This window comes from Panthera uncia (assembly GCF_023721935.1).
Source record: "Panthera uncia isolate 11264 chromosome B3 unlocalized genomic scaffold, Puncia_PCG_1.0 HiC_scaffold_1, whole genome shotgun sequence".
Lineage (NCBI taxonomy): Eukaryota > Metazoa > Chordata > Mammalia > Carnivora > Felidae > Panthera > Panthera uncia.
Window position 1 is genome coordinate 43,651,434 of NW_026057582.1, and position 21,921 is coordinate 43,673,354.

The window sequence follows — 21,921 nt, forward strand, 5'->3', positions numbered from 1 at the left end:
CTCTCTCTCTCTCTCTCAAATTAAAAAATAGTGTCACTTTATGGAAAAGGTCTGGAGTGTCTAGTAATTGAATGAGGCTTGAATGAAGGGTGTGCAGAAGGGAACAGTGGGGTATGTGCTGGTGTGGGGGTGGCCTCAAGGCCAGGGAGGTCCTTCTGTGTTTGGCAGTGGAGACCTGCCAGGCACTGGTTACGGTTGAAGAAGACTGAGCCAGTGACAGCATGGAGTGGAGCCAGGCTGGAGATGGAGTTTGGGTGAGAGTTAATAAGACTGTAACAGTGGGAATGAAAAGAAAGCCCTAGATCTAAGGAACTGTCATGGAGTGATCAGCTCATGGAATTGACCAGCAGGGGACTGACTTGGGCAGTGGGTGCGTCAAGTGTAATCATTAAGTAGAGAACCTAGGTATCAAGATGAGGCTTTTGTGGGAAAATGATGAGCTTGATTTTGAACTTGTCTGACCTCCAACATTGTTTCTAGGCGTCTGTCTGAGATTTTACAACTTGTTTTTGCCACTTTAGAGAGAAGTTTAGCCACAACCTAACACTCTAGCAGGTCTTAATCCCAAACCTGAAGGAGCTCCATGAAAAGATACACATCAGACAGGATGAGCATCTGTCTCCTTTCTTGGTTGTGTGGCTGGGCTTTTGTTGTCTCTGCGGAGCTTCAAATGTGGCATAGAATACCTGCTTGCTGGACAGGAAAATCAGATGGCCAATAAGTTTTTCAGACTTGCACTAGATACCTTTTCTGCCCAATGTGGTTATTCTTCAGTGCTTACCATAAGTCAGGTACTGCCTGGTCTGAGCTTAAACTTGATAGCTGTTGAGTGGTTCTTGCAAGTGATGACTACAGATGGAGACCCAGAGTCCTTTTAGTGGTGGTCCACATTGATTTATGTGTAAAATCTACTTAAGCTGAACTCTCAGTTTCCATTTAGCTTTATCTAGTTAACCTGAATGAGCTTTTGCTTTCAGTTAAACTGCAGGAAGACGCTTAGGCTTGTGTGGTGGGTTCTGCACTGCCCAGGAACTATTTGTAGTGATAATTGTTGCATGTGATTTATTTATTTTAGATTCCGAAGGCCTTCTTAAAACCAAGGAAAAGAATCAGAAGCTTTATACTCGAGCACAGCGGCATCAAGAGAAAAAGGAGAAGATTCAGAGGCACAACCGCAAACTGGGTGACCTGGTAGAAAAAAAAACCATCGACTTAAGAAGTCATTATGAGCGTCTGGCAAATCTTCGGCGATCTCATATATTAGAGCTCACCTCTGTCATTTTTCCAATCGAGGAAGTAAAGACTAGTGTGAGGTACGGTGAGTCTTTTGACTCTAGGAATAGATCAGGTTCCAAAGATCAAGTATTTTTCAAATATGTCAGCACCTCATTTATTGGGTTCATTCTAGGGTCATTGGCTTTCCTGGTAATGAAACTGAAGTCTTATCTGCTTCAGCAAACAGTACACGCTGCACGAAATTGGGGAGGCAGCCAAGGTGAAGGGCGGTGGCCCTCAAAAAAGTGGGGCGCTTGCTTGTTGACTGATCCGAGCCTTTTCCTGGTAACTAGCCACCACGGTCAAGCATTGGATGCTAAGTTTAGTCTTAGGCTGTAGTGCACAGAGACCCTCTGGAATCACTGGATGGACAAGACAGTAGTTCCCCACCTGGATGTTCATTAGAGTCACCCAGGAATGTTTGAAAAATACAGGTTCCAGAGGATACAACTTCAGCCTCCCAGTCCATCTCCCATTACTTGTATTTATTTATTTTTAACCTTCCCCAGATGATGATGAGGTTTGAAAACTGCCACTGAGGAGTTTCATTTGCTTTCTCACTAACCATCAGGCTCTTCAAGTTGAGGATTTTCCTCTCCCTTTCAGTTGCCCTCACTTCCCAGCACCCTTCCCTGGACCGTCCGTGGACTGTTGCTAGTTAGGACTATTACTATTTTTTGCTCTACTTTACTGTATCCTTTTAGCTCTTGCAGAGTTAACTTCCTAAAAGCCTAAAGGTCTGGTTGTTGCTTCTGACTTGAAAACCTGCTCTCTGACTCATACCAAGTAATTTTTCATTAGTAATAGTTGTTAAATATGAAAACAAAAAAGCAGATTCAAAATAGAGCATAACAGAAAGTTCAGAAATAGACTCTAAGGTAGCCTTTTGGGTCTAGAATTTGGGTTGTCTAGAAACCTCGAGCACAGCGGCAGGGGTGCTTGGGTGGCTCAGTTAAGTGTCCGACTTCGGCTCAGGTCATGATGTCACATTTGTGAGTTTGAGTTGGATTATCTGTCTCCCTCTCTCTCTGCCTCCCTCCCCCCACCCCAACACGCATGTGTGCGCTCACTTGCTCGCTTGCTCTCTCAAACATTAAAAAAACAAATAAAAACAGGTGATCAGGTCTTTGGGGAGGAAAAAGCTGAAAAAACAGAAATGTTATGCTAGATTCTTTTTTTTTTTTTAAGTTTATTTTTTTAGTAATCTCTATGCCCAACTTGGGTCTCAAACTCACAACCCCAGGATCAAGAGTCCTATGCTCTTCTGACTGAGCCAGCCAGGTGTCCCAATGCTAAATTAGATTCTGATAGGGGTGACTGGGTGGCTCAGTCAGTTAAGTGTCTGACTTTGGCTCAGGTCAGGTCATGATCTCATGGTTTGTGGGTTCGAGCCCCTCATCAGGGTCTGTGCTGACAGCTCAGCCTGGATTCAGATTCTGTGTCTCCCTCTCTCTGCCTCTCCCCCACTCACACTCTGTCTCTCTCTCAAAAATAAAATAAAAAAAAAAATTAGATTCTGGTAGGCAAAGATATCATTGTTAAAACACATTACAGTAAACAGAGACACTGTCTTTTTTTGTTTGTTTATTTTTGAGAGAGAGAGAGAGACAGAGTGTGAGCAGGCAAGGGGCAGACACAGAATCAAAGCAGGCTCCAGGCTCTGAGCTGTCAGCACAGAGACCGACCCGGGGTTCGAACCCACGAACTGTGAGATCATGACCTGAGCCAAAGTCGGATGCTTAACCGACTGAGCCACCCAGGCGCCCCAACAGAGACACTGTCTTAAGACACTATCTCAGATTTTAGGAGACTAAGAAGACGGACAATGGCATACAAAGTTGCAAAAGAGAAAACATGGAGAAAAACTTTCTCCTCTGTACCTGTGCTGCTTAAGTCTTGTGTAGTAATGTGTATTATTATATGCTACGACTTTTTTTAGGCGGATAGTTTTGAAATTATTCCTATAATAAGATATCTTGTTCATTCACATTTCTCAAACTTCCTTAAGTGGAAGAAGGAAGTAGAGGTACAGCTGAGAACTGGCAGTGGTGCCCTCACGCCCAGTCTTCCCCGTGCCAGCCAGGAGGAGTTACTTTGCAGGTGCGCTGTGGCAGGAGGAGAAAGGATTGAGAGCCACTGGCTAAGAGAACAGAACCTAAACTTAGAGCAGTACGGAAGACTCTTCCCAGTCTGCCAGTTTCCCACCTACTTTTCCAGCACCATCTCCTGGCACTTCCCTCGTGAATCCTACACACAACCACACTGATCATCTCCGCTCCCCAGACACACTGTGTTTCTTCCACCATGGTGCATCTGGGGCTGCTTGGATCTGTCATTCTGTTCTTCTCTTCAGGCCGGCCATTCTCAAAGTGTCGTCTGTGGACCTCTCAGGGCGTCCTTGCAATCAGAAGTATTTTTATAATAGTAACACTGTTCCTTTTTCACTGTGTTGACATTTGCACTAGTGGCTTGGAAGCCATCATGGGTAAAAACTCTGGTGCCTTAACAGATGTCTAGGCAGGGATAACCAGCTGCGTTACTAGTCGTTGAATTCCACCATGGACTCGCAAGTTTTGAAAAAGTGTTTCCCATCAAGAATGTTCTTGATGAAGCAGTAGAAATTATTATTTTTATGAATTTTATTAAGTCTTGACCCTTGTGTACTCATCTTTTTAATAAACCACATGATGAAATGGGAAGTATGCAGAAGCTCTTTTGCTCCTTACTGAAGTGCCACGATTGGCTTAAGAAAAAGCACTTGAGTGAGTTGCAAGTGGAACTAGTTGGTTTTTTCACGGGACCCTATTCTCACTTGACAGAACATATGCAAGATCTGGGTGTTCAAGAGATTTCCAGAAGTCCTGACCAGCAGCGCTGTGCTGTGCTGTGTGTTTCAGCCCATCAGCGGACAGTATCACTCTTCACTAATTTTCTTGTTTGGAAAAGTACAGACTTTTTTTTTTTCCCCTTAAAAATAGACTATGATAGGGGCATCTAGGTGGCTCAGTCGGTTGAGCGTCCGACTTCGGCTCAGGTCATGATCTCACGGTCTGTGGGTTCGAGCCCCGCATCAGGCTCTGTGCGGGAGCTCAGAGCCTGGAGCCTGCTTCACATTTCTGTGTCTCCCACTCTCTTTGCACCTGCCTCATTTGTACTCTATCTCTCTCAAAAAATAAATATTAAAAAATTAAAAAAAAAAAACACAAAAAATACTGTGTTAACTTGTAATAGGCTTATTATTTCCAAATGAATTAATAATTTAAATTCTTTTCTGATTTCTAATACAAGTAAATATCCGTAGATTTAACCCACGTACACAAAAGCTCTTTGGGGTCCTCAAAAAATTTTAAGCATACGAAGGGGTCTTGAGACCAAATCGTTTGAGGCCTTGATACTTGAGGCCCTAGCTTTGGGTGGCATCTTTGCCACCCTGCTGGGGGCTTCTGTGCCACAGCTGCTTTGAGCTTCATCTCTGATAGAATGACTTACCTCTGTACGTCCCACTTCGCTTCCTTGTGTGTGCATCTTCCATCGTTCTGTGTACGAGGCAAGTATCTTGCATGCTCTTTAAAACCTAGTCCCTTGATATCTGTATGCATGTTCTGATTTTTAGAGATCCTGCAGATGTGTCCTCAGAGAGTGACAGTGCCATGACCTCCAGCACTGTGAGCAAGCTTGCCGAAGCCCGGAGGACGACTTACCTCTCCGGGAGATGGGTCTGTGATGATCACAACGGGGACACCAGCATTAGCATTACAGGGCCTTGGATTAGCCTTCCCAACAACGGGGACTACTCTGCCTACTACAATTGGGTAGAAGAGAAGAAAACCACACAGGGGCCTGGTGAGAAACAAAATAGTCTCTAAAAACTTTTATAAGTATATATATTTTTGTAATTGAGCTAGAATTGACCTAACAAGATGAACAGTTTTAAAGTGTAAAAAATTCAGGGACATTAGTACGTTCACAGTATTGTGCAGTTACCACCTCTGTTTAGTTCCAGAGCACTTTTATCACCCCAAACGGAAACTCCAGGGCATGAAACTGTCTCCCCCGCCCCCTCTCTTCCCAGCCCTTGGCAACCTCTACAGATGATCCTAACTTACAGTGGTTCACCTTAGGATTTTTTGACGTTATGGTGGTATAAAAGCCATACACATTCAGTAGAAACCACGCTTTGAATTTTGATCTTTTCCTGGACTAGCGAGATGTGGTACATACCCTCCCGTGATGCTGGGCACTGGTGGCCGTAGCTCCCAGGCAGCCACGCAGTCATGAGGGTCAGCAGCTGGTAGACGCACTGATGACTGTTCGGTGTTTCCCTTTCTGTATGGTATTTATTACGTAGCATGAGATAGTCAACACTTTATTATGAACAGGCTTTGTGGTAGATGATTTTGCCGAGCTGTAGGCTAATGGAAGTGTTCTGGGCCTGTGTAAGGCAGGCCAGGCTCTAAGTTATGGGTGTATCAAGGCACAGCCCCATCATAAGTCAAGGAAGATCTGTAGTTTTGTTTTTCTGTCTCTATAGATGTGTCTGTTTTGAATATTTCATAAAAATAGGCTCATATATGTGTGGCCTTTTGTGTCTCGATTTTTTTACATAGCATGATGTTTTCAAGGTTCATCCATATTGTAGCATGTATTAGCATTTCATTCTTTTTATAACTGAATAGTATTCTATTGTATGTAATGTGGATATACCACCTTTTATATCCAGTCAGTGGATGGATTGAAATATTTTTTAGATATTGCACCTTTTAGGGGACGATATTGCTCTATTTATATAAAAGACTTCACTAGTTAGTATATTTAGCGTGTTGTGAATCCCGTTTTTAGAGTTTCTTTGTAAAGAACTTGTTTTTAGCAGGCCTACATGGAGATAGAAATACCCTAATAGAAAAACCCTTAAAAACCCCTATAGGTTTCTTTGGTGGAAAGAAGATTGTTCATTTAGTCATTTAGCAAATGTATAGTGAGTATGTGCTTTCTGTCACGCACAGTGCTGGGTGCTGGTGACACAAAGGCGATGTCACCGAGACGGGTGTAGCCCTTTGCCTTTCTGTGGGTAGAAGGACAGGAAGCAAGCACTGATCAAAGGCATCTTACTGAGTGTGTGTCCTGGACAGATCCAGCACCATTTGTGGGGTGGGGCTACACAGGAAGGGACTGCTTTTCCATAGGGCAGTCAGGGGAGGCCACTCCGAGAAGGTGACACTTAAGTTGAGCATTAACTGACTGCTTTGATAAATAATACCTCCTCAGGTCCAAGTAGTTCAGACTTTAATTTCATTTATGTTGTGCCTGCTTAGGCCCATATGCTTAGGTTACATTCTACTCAGCACAAAACCATAAATGATGAAACATTAATGTCTGGCCATGAACCTTTTGTAAGTAAGGATCAAAACATAACCATCAACAGCATAATGATTAAATTACAAATCATGAAACCTAGGTTCATTGGTATTTTTTGTTGAAATTAAAGTTGTTTGTGTATGATTGTTTTTCTACTCAGACATGGAGCACAGTAACCCCGCTTACACGATCAGCGCTGCGTTGTGCTATGCGACTCAGCTGGTCAACATTTTGTCTCATATACTTGACATAAATCTTCCCAAAAAGCTGTGCAACAGGCAAGTAATTAAAGGTGGCGACGTCATCCTTATCTTAGATCTCTTGTGTTCCTGTTGTCTTCTTATTCTAACTAAACCAAAAACAGGAATTTAAGTATTACTAACTGTGAAAAACTGAGATTAATTTCAAAAGCCTAACGTGCAAGTTTGCTTCAGTATCTTATAATTGCACATGAACTCTTTAAAAAGACCACAGAGAATTCTCCCACTTAGAAAAATAATTGAAAGAAAACCCAGGATATCCAGAGGGTATGCTCATGTGGAAGAACTGGGTAAATTGTGACACTTAGGTATTTTTTTTCAACTTTGTAAAAGAAAAAAATATGGTTTAAAATTAAAAAAAAAAAAAAAAAGTTAGAGGTGCCTGGCTGGCCCAGTCGAAGGAGCATGTGATTCTTGATCTCAGGGTTGTAAGTTCGAGCCCCATGTTGGTTGTAGAGACAACTTAAAAATAAAATCTTAAAAAAAGCAAATGTAATGGTTTACAATCTACTCAGTTCCTACTATGACCTTCCTACCCCTGTCCAGTTATCCTTACATTTCAAACCAATGTAAGTCTGTATTACCATCTCTCTCCTCTTTTAAACAAAAGGTATTATACTATACTAAGGTGTTTTGCACCTTGCTTTTTGAGTGTTTAATAAATATTTGAGCCTTGTTCTGGGCACTGAGCGGGTACAGTGGTGATGAAAACAGAATCCCTGCCCGAGTGGCACTTTATTCTAACAGAGGGATGAATGATAAATGAGGGGTGTGTCAGATGGTAATAAATACTGTGGAGCACATTCAAGCAGGGTGAAAGAGTGGGAATGGGGAGGTAGGGAAATGCTTGTGCGTGAGCGGGCAGGTGTGTGATCACCTGTGACCCTGAGGGAGGAGGGGAGCAAGCCATGGGGGTCCCCGAGGGAGAGGCTATGGGCAAAGAGAAAGCCCTGCGGAGAGTGATGGTGGAGGTGCACATCTGGTGGGCCTCGGAGGGCCGTTGTGAGCCTTCGGCTGTCCTGCATGGAGTAGACAGCAGAGGCTTCTCCATGTAAATGTGCCAGGATCTTACCAGTCCCCTATTTATACTTCATGGAATAATCTCGTACATTTGTCATTTCATTACTGTTCAGAAATTTTTCAGAAGCAGAATTGCTTGGTTAGAGGGTGTATGCATTTGTAATTTTTATAGATGGCGGTGAAATTGCTCATGAGGGCAGTAGTTGATTTTTAGAAAGTTTCTGGTTAGTATAGCTTATAAAGAGGCAAAGGAAATCCAGTTTTGTACTGAACTGTAGGGTAAAATATACTCCTCAAAATAGATATTTTAACATAGAATTTCCTCAAAAAAAAAAAAATATGAATTGTGTGTTTGTTTTCCAGTGAATTTTGTGGGGAAAATCTCAGCAGACAGAAATTTACTCGAGCAGTGAAGAAACTGAATGCAAATATTCTTTATCTCTGCTTTTCTCAGGTATGAAAATACACTGTGAGCTAATTTTTAATTTGATACATGGTTGAAAATATTAATCAATTTTTTGCTTTTTCTAGCATGTAAATTTAGATCAGTTACAACCACTGCATACTCTCAGGAATCTCATGTACCTGGTTAGTCCGAACTCTGAACACCTGGGCAGGTAAGAAGGGTGTTTGCTTTTTTCTAACTGGTGGTGGTGTGAATACTTCTGAGGAGAGTTGTATGTGTCGGCAGAGTACAGGGGCCTGTCCCCCACCCCGAGTCTCCAAAAAGGATAAAAATAATCCATTCCCACACAGGAGGAAACCAGAAGCTAATCCTGTTTGCATCTTTATGGTCCTTAAAAAATCATTTCTCAGAAAATTAATATCCAACATTTTTAACACCTAAAACAAAAGGGAAGAACCCAACTGTTTCTGGAGCGGGGCCTCCTGGTGCTGTCCTTGGAGACCAAAAGCCCTGTCTTTGAATCCACGTCAGTTTCTTCCCAGCCCCGTGGAGGGGTCTACCCCATTTCCTGTGCATTTGCTTTCATGCCCGCTCGCTCCTCCCACCATTCTTCCCAATTTTCTTTTGATCTGGCCACCATTTGTTGGATGTAAAACTTGTTAGAAGTTTATGGAGTGAAGTAGTTTAAAATCCATTAGCTTAAAAACAGGTGTCAGTAACAAAAAACACCAACCAGGACTAGTCATTGGGCTCTTTCTAGTCTCTCAACCCATAAAAGCAGGACACAGATGAGGCTTTTCTTTGGTGTCATCCAAGCGGCCCTCTCTGAGCACTTCTTCCCTTGCTCTTGACGGTCTCCATGTTTCTGCAGATCTGACTTGGTTAAGTTATTGGCACTTTTGAAAGAGAACAAAGAAAAACAGAAGGTGGGAAAGTTATTTTGGGGAGGCCCTTTCCCATGTTCATTTGCTTTGACACTGGAACCAAGGCTCAAGGGGTACCCGCTCCACTGGCCAGGATGTCTGGCTTCCTCCACGTTGCAGTAAACTTTTGTGGTGATCTGCCCTTAACCACTGGCTTGTGTATCTCCCCCCACCTAAAACAGTAACTTTCCTAAGACATAGAACTCTTTGGAAAAAGCTATGTACTCTCTCCAGGAAATAGCACACACACCAGAATTTTGTGCCGTTTTATAGGGGAGTTCATGCCCCTCACCTTACATTCCATTTATTGGTTCACGAGCCACACAAACCTGTTAGAAATCCTCTCCAGTTTTAGTGGCTGATTTCTGTGGGTTTGCTTGCCATTCTCTCTACCTTATTTGTAAAGGGTTCAACATTAGGATATTGATGCTTTATAATAAGAACAAATATTTATTGAGCCAATATTTATTGACACTGGGCCAACTGCCTGACATGCCTTAAATCACAAGTGGGATTATTACTCCTATTTTACAGAGCGGGTGGAAACTGAAGCTTAGCACGGTCAAGTAATTCATGCCCATGGTCATAGAGGCATGAAAGTAGTGGAACCAGGGTCCCAGCACCCATCTGACTCGAGAAAGTAGTAGACACTCCTGCTTTTTAACCAGTATATACTACTTCATCACATTAATGGATTAAAGAAGAAAAAACATGTGAGGTCAGCTTGATAGATGCCACAAAAGCAGTGAATAAAATTCAGTTCCTATTAATAGTTAAAACTACTTGCAAATTAAAAATAAATTATAAACAAATATCTATAGGTATCTACCATAAACCTACAGAAAAGGCTATGATGACATTTTACTTATATAGATGTTTGATAAAAGAATTCCTCTCTAGTCGGGAATAAACAAGGATGCCTGTTATCACTGCTATGTTAACGTTGCTCTGGGGGCCTAGGTGAGGCAAAACATTTTTACAGAGAAGTAAGCTATGTTTATATTGGAAAGAAACTAAATTGACATTATTGTAGAGGATATGATTACTGAACTGGACACTTAGGAGAACTAAAACTATTAGAAATGATACTTCAGAATGGTGACCGGATTCAAGGCCACCATACAAAGAGCAGCTGCTTTCTTATACGCCAGCAACTAGTCAGAGGATACAATGAAAAAATGAAAAACAAGATTCCTTTTATTGTAGCAACAAAAACTATGTATAGGAATAACCTTTACAAAATATATGCAAACCTATATGAAGGGAATATGAAACTTAGAATTATGCAACACACATTTCTTGAATGTTTGCCAGGCACTGTATGAGGTGTGGGACTGAATGAAAGAATGCCTGAGGCAGTGAAGACCCTTAGGATTGTCTAGAAATAGGAAGGCTGAGTATTATAAAAATGCTACTTCTCCCCAAAAGGAAACCTGATCAGAATTTCAACAGATATTTATTGGAACTTTGACAGGCTAATTCTGAAGTTGAACTAGAAGCACAGTCTGCAAGGAAATTGTGAAAAAGAATAGTAAAGGATGAGCTTGGCCCCTTTTAACGCAGCATATAAAGGTAATGAAAACAAGGTGCTGTTAGCATGCAAGTAGGTGGAGCAGTGAGACGAGAACAGAGTCCGGAAGCAAACCCTGTATATGCAGAGAATAGGTGATGGGGCAGCGTGCTGTGTCAGATGATAATAGCTCAATAATGGTGAGCTTAGTTGGGTATTCATACAGGGAGAAAGTCGAATTCATACCACATTCCACCCAGATGAAACAAAGACCTTGTTTTATTTTAAAAAAACAAAAACAAAAAACCTAGAAAATAACTAGGAGAAAAGACAGTGTTTTATAATCACAGGGTGGGGAGGGAATTCCCACACAAGCCGCAAAGTCCAAATCCATGAAGGAAGGAAAAGAGTTACATATTTTACTATGTCAAACCTCTAAATGCCTCTGGTAGAATACCAGATACCCTACACAAAGCTAAAAAGACAAGCAACAGATACCCTTTGGAATCTATATAGCAGACAAGGGATTCAAATCTAGACTACTTGAAGAAATCTTTCAAAAAAACCCCTTCAAATCTGTAAAAGAAAGGCAAACCTAATAAAAAGTAGACAATGGATTGATATAGGCAATTCACACACAAAAAATGCAACTGGTCCATATTCAAATGAAAAAAATCTTCAGCCTCAACTGAGAATAAAGAAGTGTAATTCAAAACAGCTCTCCAGTTGTCACCCATCAGTTTGGAAAAATGGAAAGGACTGATGCTACTCAGTATTGGTGGTGGTTCAGAAAAACAGGCACTCTTCTACTTGGGGCAGATTTCTTTGGAGGGTCTAAAGCTTTCTGTGGACTCACCCTTGAGTCAGTGCTCCAGTTAGCACCAGGGGGCTCTGTCTGACGGAAGTCTGTGTACACAGCCAGGCTCATGACATTCGAGTCTGTGGTCTTTGAGCCAGGAGGAACTAGAGCTTCAAAAGTCCTCTTTCACACCTGCCTCAGCCACAGTCAAGGCTTTGGAGAGATTGTTACTGGAACTTGGGTGGGATTTTCTGTTTCCATTGAGATCAACTGAACTGAGGATCCCATCCAGAATCCAACATAAACTTTTTTTTTTTTTTTGAAATACAAACTTGCAAATATATTCAAAATTGCAAAAAATAATAGTAGTACAAAGACATATACCCTTTACCCAGACTCACCTTTGTTACTGTTCTACCCTGCTTGCTTTAAATCATTTGTGCGATCTCTCTAAAAATACACACACTTTTTTTTTTCCCTGAACGCTATGAGGATAGGTTATGTATGCCTCATGGCTCTTGACTCCTAAATACTTCTTCATATATCTCCTAAAAATAGGGATATTTTCCTCCTTGACCATAGTACAGTTACCAACATTAGCAGATTTCACATTGATAACAATATTTTAATCTACCGCCCATCTGCCCATTTTGTCTGTGGACTAGATTAATGTCCTTTATTGTACTGTCCCCTCTAGTACAGGATCCAGTCTAGAGTCTGGTGTTGGACTTAGTTGCTGTGTTTCTTTAACCTTCTTTAAATCTGGAACATGCTCGTAGCCTACTTTGTCTTTTACAACATTAACATTTTTCCCTTTGTTTTAATAGAACTTTGATTCTGAATTTGATGTTTTCCTGTATTGAGACTATAGGAATTCTGTGCATTCTAGGCTGGAACACTGCCTGGGCAGGAGTGTTCCCTGGACACTCTGGAGGCCACAGTGGCCTCCTGTCCCCTCATTGGTGATGTTAATTTGATCACCCACTCAGGATGCTTTTTACCTTCTCCACTGCAGAATTCCTGTATTTGTCTTTTCTTGCAGCTGAGAAGTAGTCCGTGGAGAGACAGACCATGCAGTTACCCTGCTCATTAGAATTTTCCCCAGGATTTAATATCTATTGATTTTTCTTATCTCATTCAATCTTTATCATGATGGCGCTTACCTTAACACATCATTATCGTCAAAGTGCACAGAGTTTATTCTTGAAGTTATATATTCTGTCAGGTAATATTTTTGAAATAAGATAGTTTGCAAAAGAGACTTTAAAAAAACCAAAAAGATCATTTTGTTGCCTTAATTGGTAAGAATAATTCCCTGCAGCATCATGAAAAAATTAGTAATCTTTATTCTCCAAAGACATTAAGCATAAGAGACTTAACTCTTTTGCTAGTTAATTTTGTGTAATATGTGTGGCTCAGGGTATGCTGGGCAACAAAAATTGTTCCAACTGGCCGCTTTGGGAATCATTGACTGCTTTATGTTTCAGTTGAAGTACTTAAATGAGCACCCATCCATGCCAAGTAGACTCTGCCCTGTGAGATTCCAAGCAGAGAAGTACCCAAGTGGTTTCCAGGGGAGCTCTGCCTGGAAGAAGTATCACCCCCCCACACACACACACCTCCCCTTGTATCACTTCTGCCTGTCCCCTGGGAAAACCTTTTAGGAGGGGGGTCTGGGGACCGTGGCAGTCTCCCACCAATTGGATAAGGTGGCATCAAAGAGGAACAGAAAGAGGCTGTGCCTCTGAGCTAGCAGAAAGGAAGGCTTGACATGGCGCCCGGTGCTGAGGCCCCTGGACAACAGAGCTCAACAGGACAGAATGAGAGAGCCCTGTGTTTAGGAAAGGGGGTAACCCAGCTAAGATACTTAAGTTGTAAACAGTTTTAGTAGGCAGCCACCATGAGAAGAGAGAGGCAGCTCTCTGGCAAGCTGAGGCCGGTGGGACTGACTGGAAGGCAGACGCTGGCGAGGAGGAGGCAGTAGTGAAGTAAGGACCTGAGCTGGAGGGACATGGTAAGGATTGTAAGGGGACTTATCTGGTGATATGAGGGAGGAGGCCCGCCTGGCTTGTTTTGAGACTGGTCAACTGGCTCAGATACCTGAGATGAACCTGAGAGGTTAGCCCTTGGATGGAGAGCTCTAGCAGGCAGTGAGGCTAGGAGGAGAGGTATCAAAAAAACAAACAAAAAAAAAAAACGAAAGGTAAGGAGAATCTTTTAAGGAAACAGGAAAGGGATACTCTGCTAAGATGCTGGTTTCAGTAGTTGTTGATTTGAGAATCAAGCTGCAGGGGGAGGTAGAAGGGTTGTGAGGAGAGTCTCCCAGTTCCTGCTGCCTTCACCCCTTGCAAAATTACCCTTCTCCTGGTAAACTTGGGAGCCCCTGGTCTGAGGGGCTTTTTGAAATGTAAATTGCTCCCAGGAGACCAAAGGGAAACCCTGTGGTGCATCTTTCAACTTAGTATTTGTATAAAGCCCTAAAAACAGTGCCTGGAACAGAAATGTTAGCTGTTACTCTTGCTGTGTTTCAGCTGGGAAGCAGGGTTGTCTTGGAGGAGCAAAGGCTACCTGACCCTGGAGCAAGTGATTTGGAAGGTGCGGGTGTAGTGAGGTGCACTGGAGGCCAGCGCTGCGCTTTTTCACAAAGGCTGTAAAGAATTTTGGGCCATAGGCCAAAATGGCAGGCCGTACTCTAGGGTATTTCTCATTTCTGTTATTTTTGCTAGCCCCTGTCATTTTCCCCAACGTAAATATCACTGAAACTGTTAAATGAACTGAGGCCTGTGTCCTTATCTTGGGGGTGGAGAGAGAGGCCGTTGGAGTTGGAGGGACTTGGCCCCACCCCATGGATGGCCACAGGGAAGAGAAGTGGGTGGGTGACTGTGCTCCCCCCCCCCCCCCCCCCCCCCCCCCCCCAGCCAAAGAAGGAAATGGCTCTTCTGAGGCAGGAGCTGACCGGCACTTGAAAGGGGCAGGGGGAAAGCAGCAGCAGAGCTGGGTGGGGTTTGCTGACACAGTTCCACCGTGGTGCTGAGGAGCTGTCAGAGGGCGAGGCCTGAGAAAGGTTACTAGATTTGGAGATGACGACGTCATTAGGGACCTCTGGGGAATAGTTTTCTCCTAAAATATAGTGTAGAAGTAGGCAGTATTCCAGATGAATACAATCTAAATAGTTATATCTCATTCTGCTATAAATGTGTCCCTTGAAAATTATGGGATATCTTAAAATGTGTGCAGGAGCCTGCTGATGACACCCATCCAAGGGAGCATTGCTAACATGCATACAGCCGTACCATTTAGTTCTTTTGAGTCATAGGAACACAGTAATTGGAGGCTTCCATAAGGCAGAGAACATCTGTACGGTTTTTTCCTTTACATTTATTTCTTGTTCCACCAACTAATATACCAGAGTATATATCAAGTGACCGTTTTTGTCAGAATTGTCTCATTAAAATGCATAGATGATACAGTAGTGTAAAACAGGGAATTGTACTTTGGACCAGCATGGTTAGTCTCAGTGGTTTGGTTTTTCCCATCCAGGATCTTCACAAATCAAGTAGGTAGAGTTAAGGAAAAGTGTGGTATTGTGGTTTTGTTCATTACTTGGATGGCAGTTATTTAGGTAAAGAAAAACTCAATTATAGACCAACAGCGAGCACAGTGCAGACTTGGGAAACAGGTGGAGTGGTGGTTCCAGACCTCCTATCCTGTCAGGCCTTATGTCATGTGTTGTCACAATGCTGGTTGTCTCTTTTTTTTTTTTTTTGACGTTTAGTTTTGAGACAGAGCGCCAGTGGGAGAGGGGCAGAGAGGGAGAGAATCCCAAGCAGGCTCCATGGTCCATGCAGACCCCGACTTGGGGCTTGATCCCACAAACCGTGAGATCATGACCCGAGCCGAAATCCAGAGTTTGGACACATACCGGCCAAGCCACCCAGGCGCCCCAACAATGCTGGCTGTCTTAAAGACTCCTTCACTGTGTGTGCACAGGTCGGGACCCTTTGAAGTGCGAGCAGACCTCGAGGAGTCCATGGAGTTTGTGGACCCCGGCGTTGCCGGGGAGTCAGATGAGAGTGGCGACGAGCGCGTCAGTGACGAGGAAACCGACCTGGGCACAGACTGGGAGAACTTGCCGAGTCCCCGGTTTTGCGATATCCCTTCCCAGCCTGTGGAAGGCTCCCAGAGCCAGAGCAGCCAGGTGTCCCCGCCCATCGCGAGCAGCAGTGCCGGTGGAATGATCTCCTCCGCCGCAGCCTCGGTGACCTCCTGGTTTAAGGCTTACACTGGACACCGCTAATGCACCCGGACCAAAACATGCCAGGTTTGCATCAAGATAGTTGTTCTTCCACTATGTTCTAGTAAACTTTATGTATTCAGTTAAAATAGTGCCTGGAACAGAAAGAGATTAAACCATTGTGTTTTTGGTAAAGCAGGGAGACAAGCATTTCTGTTTATCAGATGGCCGATGGGAGTGACCCACATGCTTATAGTAGAACAGCAGGGTCAGAGGTCCTTCTGCCCAGACCAGTGTTGGTGGAAGAAAGACCAGTGTGTGTGTTCTGTTGAAGCAGAAAATTCACTTGGGCTCCCTTCAGTCACAGGCCACAGGACCCACGGATGCAGGTTGACACATTGGTCCTTGTGATGCAGAGACTGTTCCTGAACACTTCACATTTTAGAGGCAGAATCACAAGGAAGTGATTCTTGATGATCAGGACTTGCAAGATACAAACTGTTTCATATGCGTTTGTTCTTATGCCATCATTTTTTTGTACAGAGAACCAGCAGGCAATTTGAAATACTTGATTTCTTTAGGATTTGGTCATGTTTGGTTTTTAGGTCAAGGATTTTGGTTTGTTTGGAAGCGGGGGGTGGTGTTTTGGGGGAGGGGAGGGGTAGTTTGAAAATTATCTCATTCATGCTGCTGCTGTCGTAGCTTGTCAGACATTCCTGTTTTTGTTTATCCCCACACACCAAAGAAATGAAGGTCTTTTTTATTTTTGGACCTATATCCACGAACAGAAGAATTCCCAGCTGCAGTGATGGCCTGGAGATTTAAAAACTATTTTCTTACATTCTGAAGGGAATTAAGTTCATTCTCAGATTATTGAATTCCTACCATCTACACTATGTGCATTTTGAAACTGAACTTTTCTTCTGAGTGAAAAATAAGTTATTAAGGTTGTTCCCTTATGTAAGTGAAATGCCTGCCTGGGCACAGGTTAAAAGCCACTTAATTAAATGGCCTCTGGTCATTCTTCTGGTGTCCCAATTTCTTTCTAAGGGATTCAGTAGGTGGCAGGTTTTCCAAGAGAAAACCATCCTGCTTGTTTTCTTAGAGGTCTTTGTTGCTCTAGGGACACTGTCTTCACTCAGAAATGCAGAGCAAATCGTTATAGCTGATACTATCCTCTATCGTGGGGAAGGCTCTGACAGAATTTTTCCTCACCAGGAGATCATTTTCAGCTAATGTGTCTGTCTTGTCATTCTCTTAGTGACAATCTTATAAGAAAACTGTAGAGGCATTATGTACAAATATGTAAGTAGTTTTTTATTTTTAATAATTGCAAAAAAAAATCCTATGTAACAACTACAAAAAGAAATCCTATGAAAAATTCCTAACAGGCATTATTACCATATCTTGTTAGTGTGATTAGCATGACAGTACCTCAGATAAATCATTCAGAGATTTGCCCTAGCTTCTTTTCTTGTAATTATCATAGTTGATACTTTGCCTCCAAATCCGAGGTGCTATATAGCTTTTGCTGTTGGTATATTTAGTGTTTGGTAGAGTTGCAGAAGAAGGATGTTTATTTCTATCCAGGAGTCACAGGTTCCCAGACTCTCTGGATTTTCCACTTAGGAAACGTGTGGGTTCTCAATAGCAGGTGTCTGTTTTAAGTGCTCAGCTTCATGATTGCTGAGCTGGCATTGTACCACGCAGGTCTGAAATTCACAGAGAACGGGTACGGCAGACTTGAACAAATACCAAATGAACTTAAAATCCCATGAAATGAGGGTTGTCTAGGCATTTCAGACCCTCAAAAAGAAGAGCTTAGTCTCCAGTTTTGGAAAACACATTTGGGGCTTGGGGATAGAGACAGGACTGCAGCTAAAAGATGCACAGTCATGGTTTTGCTCAAGCCTCTTAAGAAAAACTATGAATGGGAGATTGAGCTAAAGAATAGAATCCAGAGGTCAGAACTCATATCTAGAGTAATTCAACAGAACTTACAAGAATATGGGAAATTAGGGATTGGTAGGGTATATTTTGTTGTTTATATCAACTAGAGGCACTTTATTTAGGGTTAAATGATCAAACCCTTTAGTGGTTTCGAACACCAACATACTGGCTTACACTGCTGAGATATTTTGGTTTTCATTATTTTGCACTGGATCCACCCTGTAAATATTCTTAAATATACATTTCAACCACTGTTTTTTCCTACTCTCTTTGCTGCTCATTAAAATCTTTCATGTAGGTGCCAGAACCATATGTAAACAGCTTTTTAAAAATTGAAGCTGGTATTTTTTTTTTTTTAAACAAAAGCCATAGAACTTGGTCATGTTTTCCATATAAAATGATTTGTCAAAACAAGGTAATACTAATAAAAACCTACAGGCACCAAATAGGCTGCTTAAAACGGTCTGTTACTTTTTTTTTTTTTTGTAATGGAATATAACTAAGAGAAGTTTTGCACATCTTTAAGTTAAGGGGAAAAACAGTATGTCAACATTGGGTGTTGTTGGACAGGATTCATTTAAGGATTCGTGTTTCGATAATTTGGTAAAGAGCATTCAGGAGCATGCTGTTTTTAAAAGAACTACAGTGTCTGAGAATCTCCTTGTGGTGTCATGTTGCAGGAATTTCCCATTACTCTGTGACTTCCAAACCAGTTTGAGTCATAACAAATGTTTTCTAAACTTTTATTGTATTATTGCAATAAATCTTTTAACAGTACTTTGCTAATATGTATGTCTTTTTCAAGCTCTGATTGCTCGTTTCTATTGATACATCAAGGGTAGCAAGAATGAAATTTAACTGAAATACTTCATACAAATTATAGGGTAATCTTTTTAGAATTTTTTGCTAGGTAATGAAAAAGGCCTGGTAATCTTAAAAATTAGAGCTTATGGTGGTATTAACAGTAACCGTCTATCTTTAATAAGCTGGGAAAAACTAGTTGCTTACATACTTTCTGGAAAGATGCATCTATGATGCACATGCCCTGCGGTGACTTGGTGTATGTAGCACAGCAGCAGCTCCGTGGGAAGGAATGCACAGGGGCCTACAGGGTGCCCATATGGAACCTGCCCAGACTTTCTTCAGGACAGGAGAGAAAGAGAAATGTCAGAGGTTAGAGGCGATCTGTTGAGAGAAAATGCAGATAGTTTTGAAGAATCACTCTTCCCCTTTTCCCCCACCCCCTTTCAGGTTAGATCCTGGACAAGAGTGATTACTGGGGAACTGCTGCGTGGTTCGTCCTATTGTTTCACCTGCAGAAAGCTACCAGGTAGCAGGAGGAAAATGGGCAAGGAGACAGAAGGGTCCCAAACAGGGCACGCGCTTCAGTGCCAGTGCCCTTCCTCCTCCTAGTAACACTTCCAAACACGCGTCTCCTATCTAGTGTATACTGCTCGGAGGTGCCCAGCCCCAGAGCTCCATCATGACTGATGTGGGAATCAGGGCAAAGCAGATAGGAAGCACTAAGGATAACTTTATCCTTAGTAGTTGGGTGGTCATTAGAAGTTACATCAACAAGATGTACCAGGAATTTGAAACTGGGCTTTGGGCAGGTCACCTGAACTTCAGCTATGAGATGCTCAATGAGAGAAAGCCACCACCGGCATCCCATTCCAAGGATCTGGTGAGAAAATGCCCTGAAAAAGAAATACAACAAATAATCCTAAAATTTATATGGAACCACAAAAGACCTTGAATAGCGAAAGCAGTCTTGAGAAAGAACAAAGCTGGAGGTGTCACAAACCCAGGTTTCAAGATATACTACGATGCTGTAGTAGTCACATATGGAACTGGCACAAAAACAGACACATAGATCCATGAAACCAGAGTAGAGAGCCCAGAAATAGACCCATATTTATATGGTCAGTTAAGCTACATACTATAACGGAGGCAAAAATACACGATGGAGAAAAGACAGTCTCTTAAATGGTGGTGGGAAAACTGGAACACTTTCTTATACCATATACCAAAAAAACTAAGAATGGATTAAAGACCTACATGTAAGACTTGAAAGCATAAAACTCCTAAAAGAAAACATGCTGTAATCTCTTGGACTTCAGCTTTAGCAACATATTTATGGATATGTGTCCTCAGCCAAATATGAACTCTTGGGACTACCCCAAAATAAAGCTTTTGCACAGCAAAGGAAACCATTAACAAACATACAGGCAAGCTACTGAATTCAAGAGGATATTTGCAAATGAAGTATCCAGTAAGGGTTACTATCCAAAATATATAAACTTTATGCATTTCACACCAAAAAACCCCCAATCCACATCCTGACCTGAATAGACATTTTTCTGAAGAACACATAGAGAGGGCCAACAGACACATGAAAAGGAGCTCAACGTCACTAATCATCAGGGAAATGCTAATCAAAACCACAATGAGATGCCACCTCACACCAGTCAAAATGGTTAATATCAGACAAGTAAATACTGGTGAGGATGTGAAGAAAAGGGAACCCTGGAGCACTGTTGGTAGGAATGTAAATTGGTATAACCACTCGAAAACAGTGGAGAGTTTCCTCAAAAAATAAGTACCACATAATACAGTATTTCCACTACTGGCTATTTACCCAAAGAAACAAAAAACACTAATTCAAAAAGATATGCACCCCTGTTTACGGCAGCATTATTTGTAATAGCCAAGATATGGAAGCAATCTAAGTGTCCATGGATAGAAGAATGGATAAAGATGTGTATATATGCACAATGGAATATTAACCACAAAAAAAGAAACAAGATCTTGTGTGACAACATAGATGTAGAAACAAGATCTTGTGTGACAACATAGAGATGTGTTACATGGAATAATTCAGAGAAAGACAAATACCATGATTGCACTTCTATGTGGAATCTAAAAAAAGTGAACAGACTCATAAGTACAGAAAGCTGGTGATTGACAGAGGGGAAGAGGATGGGGGGATGGGTGAGACAGGTGAAGGTGGATTAAGAGGTACAAACTTTCAGTTATAAGTCAGGGGGCATGCCTGGCTGGCTCAGTAGAGCATGCAACTCTTGACCTTGGGGGTCATGAGTTCAAGCCCTACATTGGGCTTAGAGCTTACAAGTCACACAGATGGAAAAGTACAGCATAGGGAATACAGTCAATGATATTGTAATAACATTGTATATGACAGGTGGTGACTACACTTACCTGTGATGAGCACCGAGTAATGTACAGAATTGCTGAGTCACTGTGTTGCACACCTGAAACTAATAGAACACTATATGTCAACTATACTCCAATAAATTTTTAATGGGATTATAATAAATGAGTCTCTGTGTTATGTCTGTATTTTAAAAATGCAGGATCTTGAGCACCACTCAATCAGAATCAGCACTGTCCAGTGGAAATAATGTAACCTGTATGTACGTGTAAGTTTAAATTGTTAGTCTCATTAAAATGGTAAAAATAGGTACAATTTTTATATTCAAGATACCCAAAATATTATTTCAACATGGAATCAATATGCAAAAACATAAGATGGGGGTGCAGAGAGGGGCTGCAGAAGGGTCCTATATTGTATTCTTGCCCTGAGCCTCAAAAATACTGGGGAAGACTTGCCCCACACACATACCCTTATAATAAATCCTCCTCAAATTCACTCATTTTGGACGTGCCCTCAGTTTCTTGTTGAGACCCTGTGCAATGAAGAATCTTTTGAGTATAGACTGGAACAAACTGAGGGGTCTTAGGCCCAGACTCCTGGCTGTGGAAAAGAATGCGGTAATGGGAAAAGGTCCCAGCTGGGTGCCGGGGCAGCTGCGTCACCATCCCTACCCAGGAGGGTCTGGCAAGGCTGTGGTGGAAGAACTGTTGACGGCAGGCCACACACCCTGCAGGAGAATCCTGCTCAACTGCCTACACAGAGGAGGCTTCAAGAGTAAGAGCACAGTGAAGGCCAACGGCTGAGTCCCAGAATAAGGAAGGCCGATGGGTCAGGCCTGGCTCCGTCTCTTCTCCGGGTGGCCTGCAAACACCAGTTGTGCAAATAGGGCATCTAACCTCTTAGATGGGGGGGGGGGGGGGGGGAGCACAGTAAAAAAACCGGATCTTCCCATTTCCTATCAGAAACAACACATTGTTGTATTTTCTTTTGAGAAGACCCACGTCGTTTTTCTCC

At 42.3% G+C, this 21,921-nt stretch overlaps 1 protein-coding gene across 1 annotated transcript in view; it reads left to right on the top strand.

Moving 5' to 3' along the window:
* Nucleotides 1–20,092, top strand: part of ATG14 (autophagy related 14) — a 41,094-nt gene extending 21,002 nt beyond the window's left edge. The window contains exons 5-10 of the mRNA XM_049612726.1: nucleotides 1,076–1,313; nucleotides 4,889–5,118; nucleotides 6,791–6,908; nucleotides 8,274–8,364; nucleotides 8,442–8,527; nucleotides 15,539–20,092. Coding sequence (XP_049468683.1) covers nucleotides 1,076–1,313; nucleotides 4,889–5,118; nucleotides 6,791–6,908; nucleotides 8,274–8,364; nucleotides 8,442–8,527; nucleotides 15,539–15,845 — 1,070 coding nt within the window. The 3' untranslated portion in view covers nucleotides 15,846–20,092. The remainder of the gene's footprint in view (nucleotides 1–1,075; nucleotides 1,314–4,888; nucleotides 5,119–6,790; nucleotides 6,909–8,273; nucleotides 8,365–8,441; nucleotides 8,528–15,538) is intronic.
* Nucleotides 20,093–21,921: the final 1,829 nt, after the last annotated feature.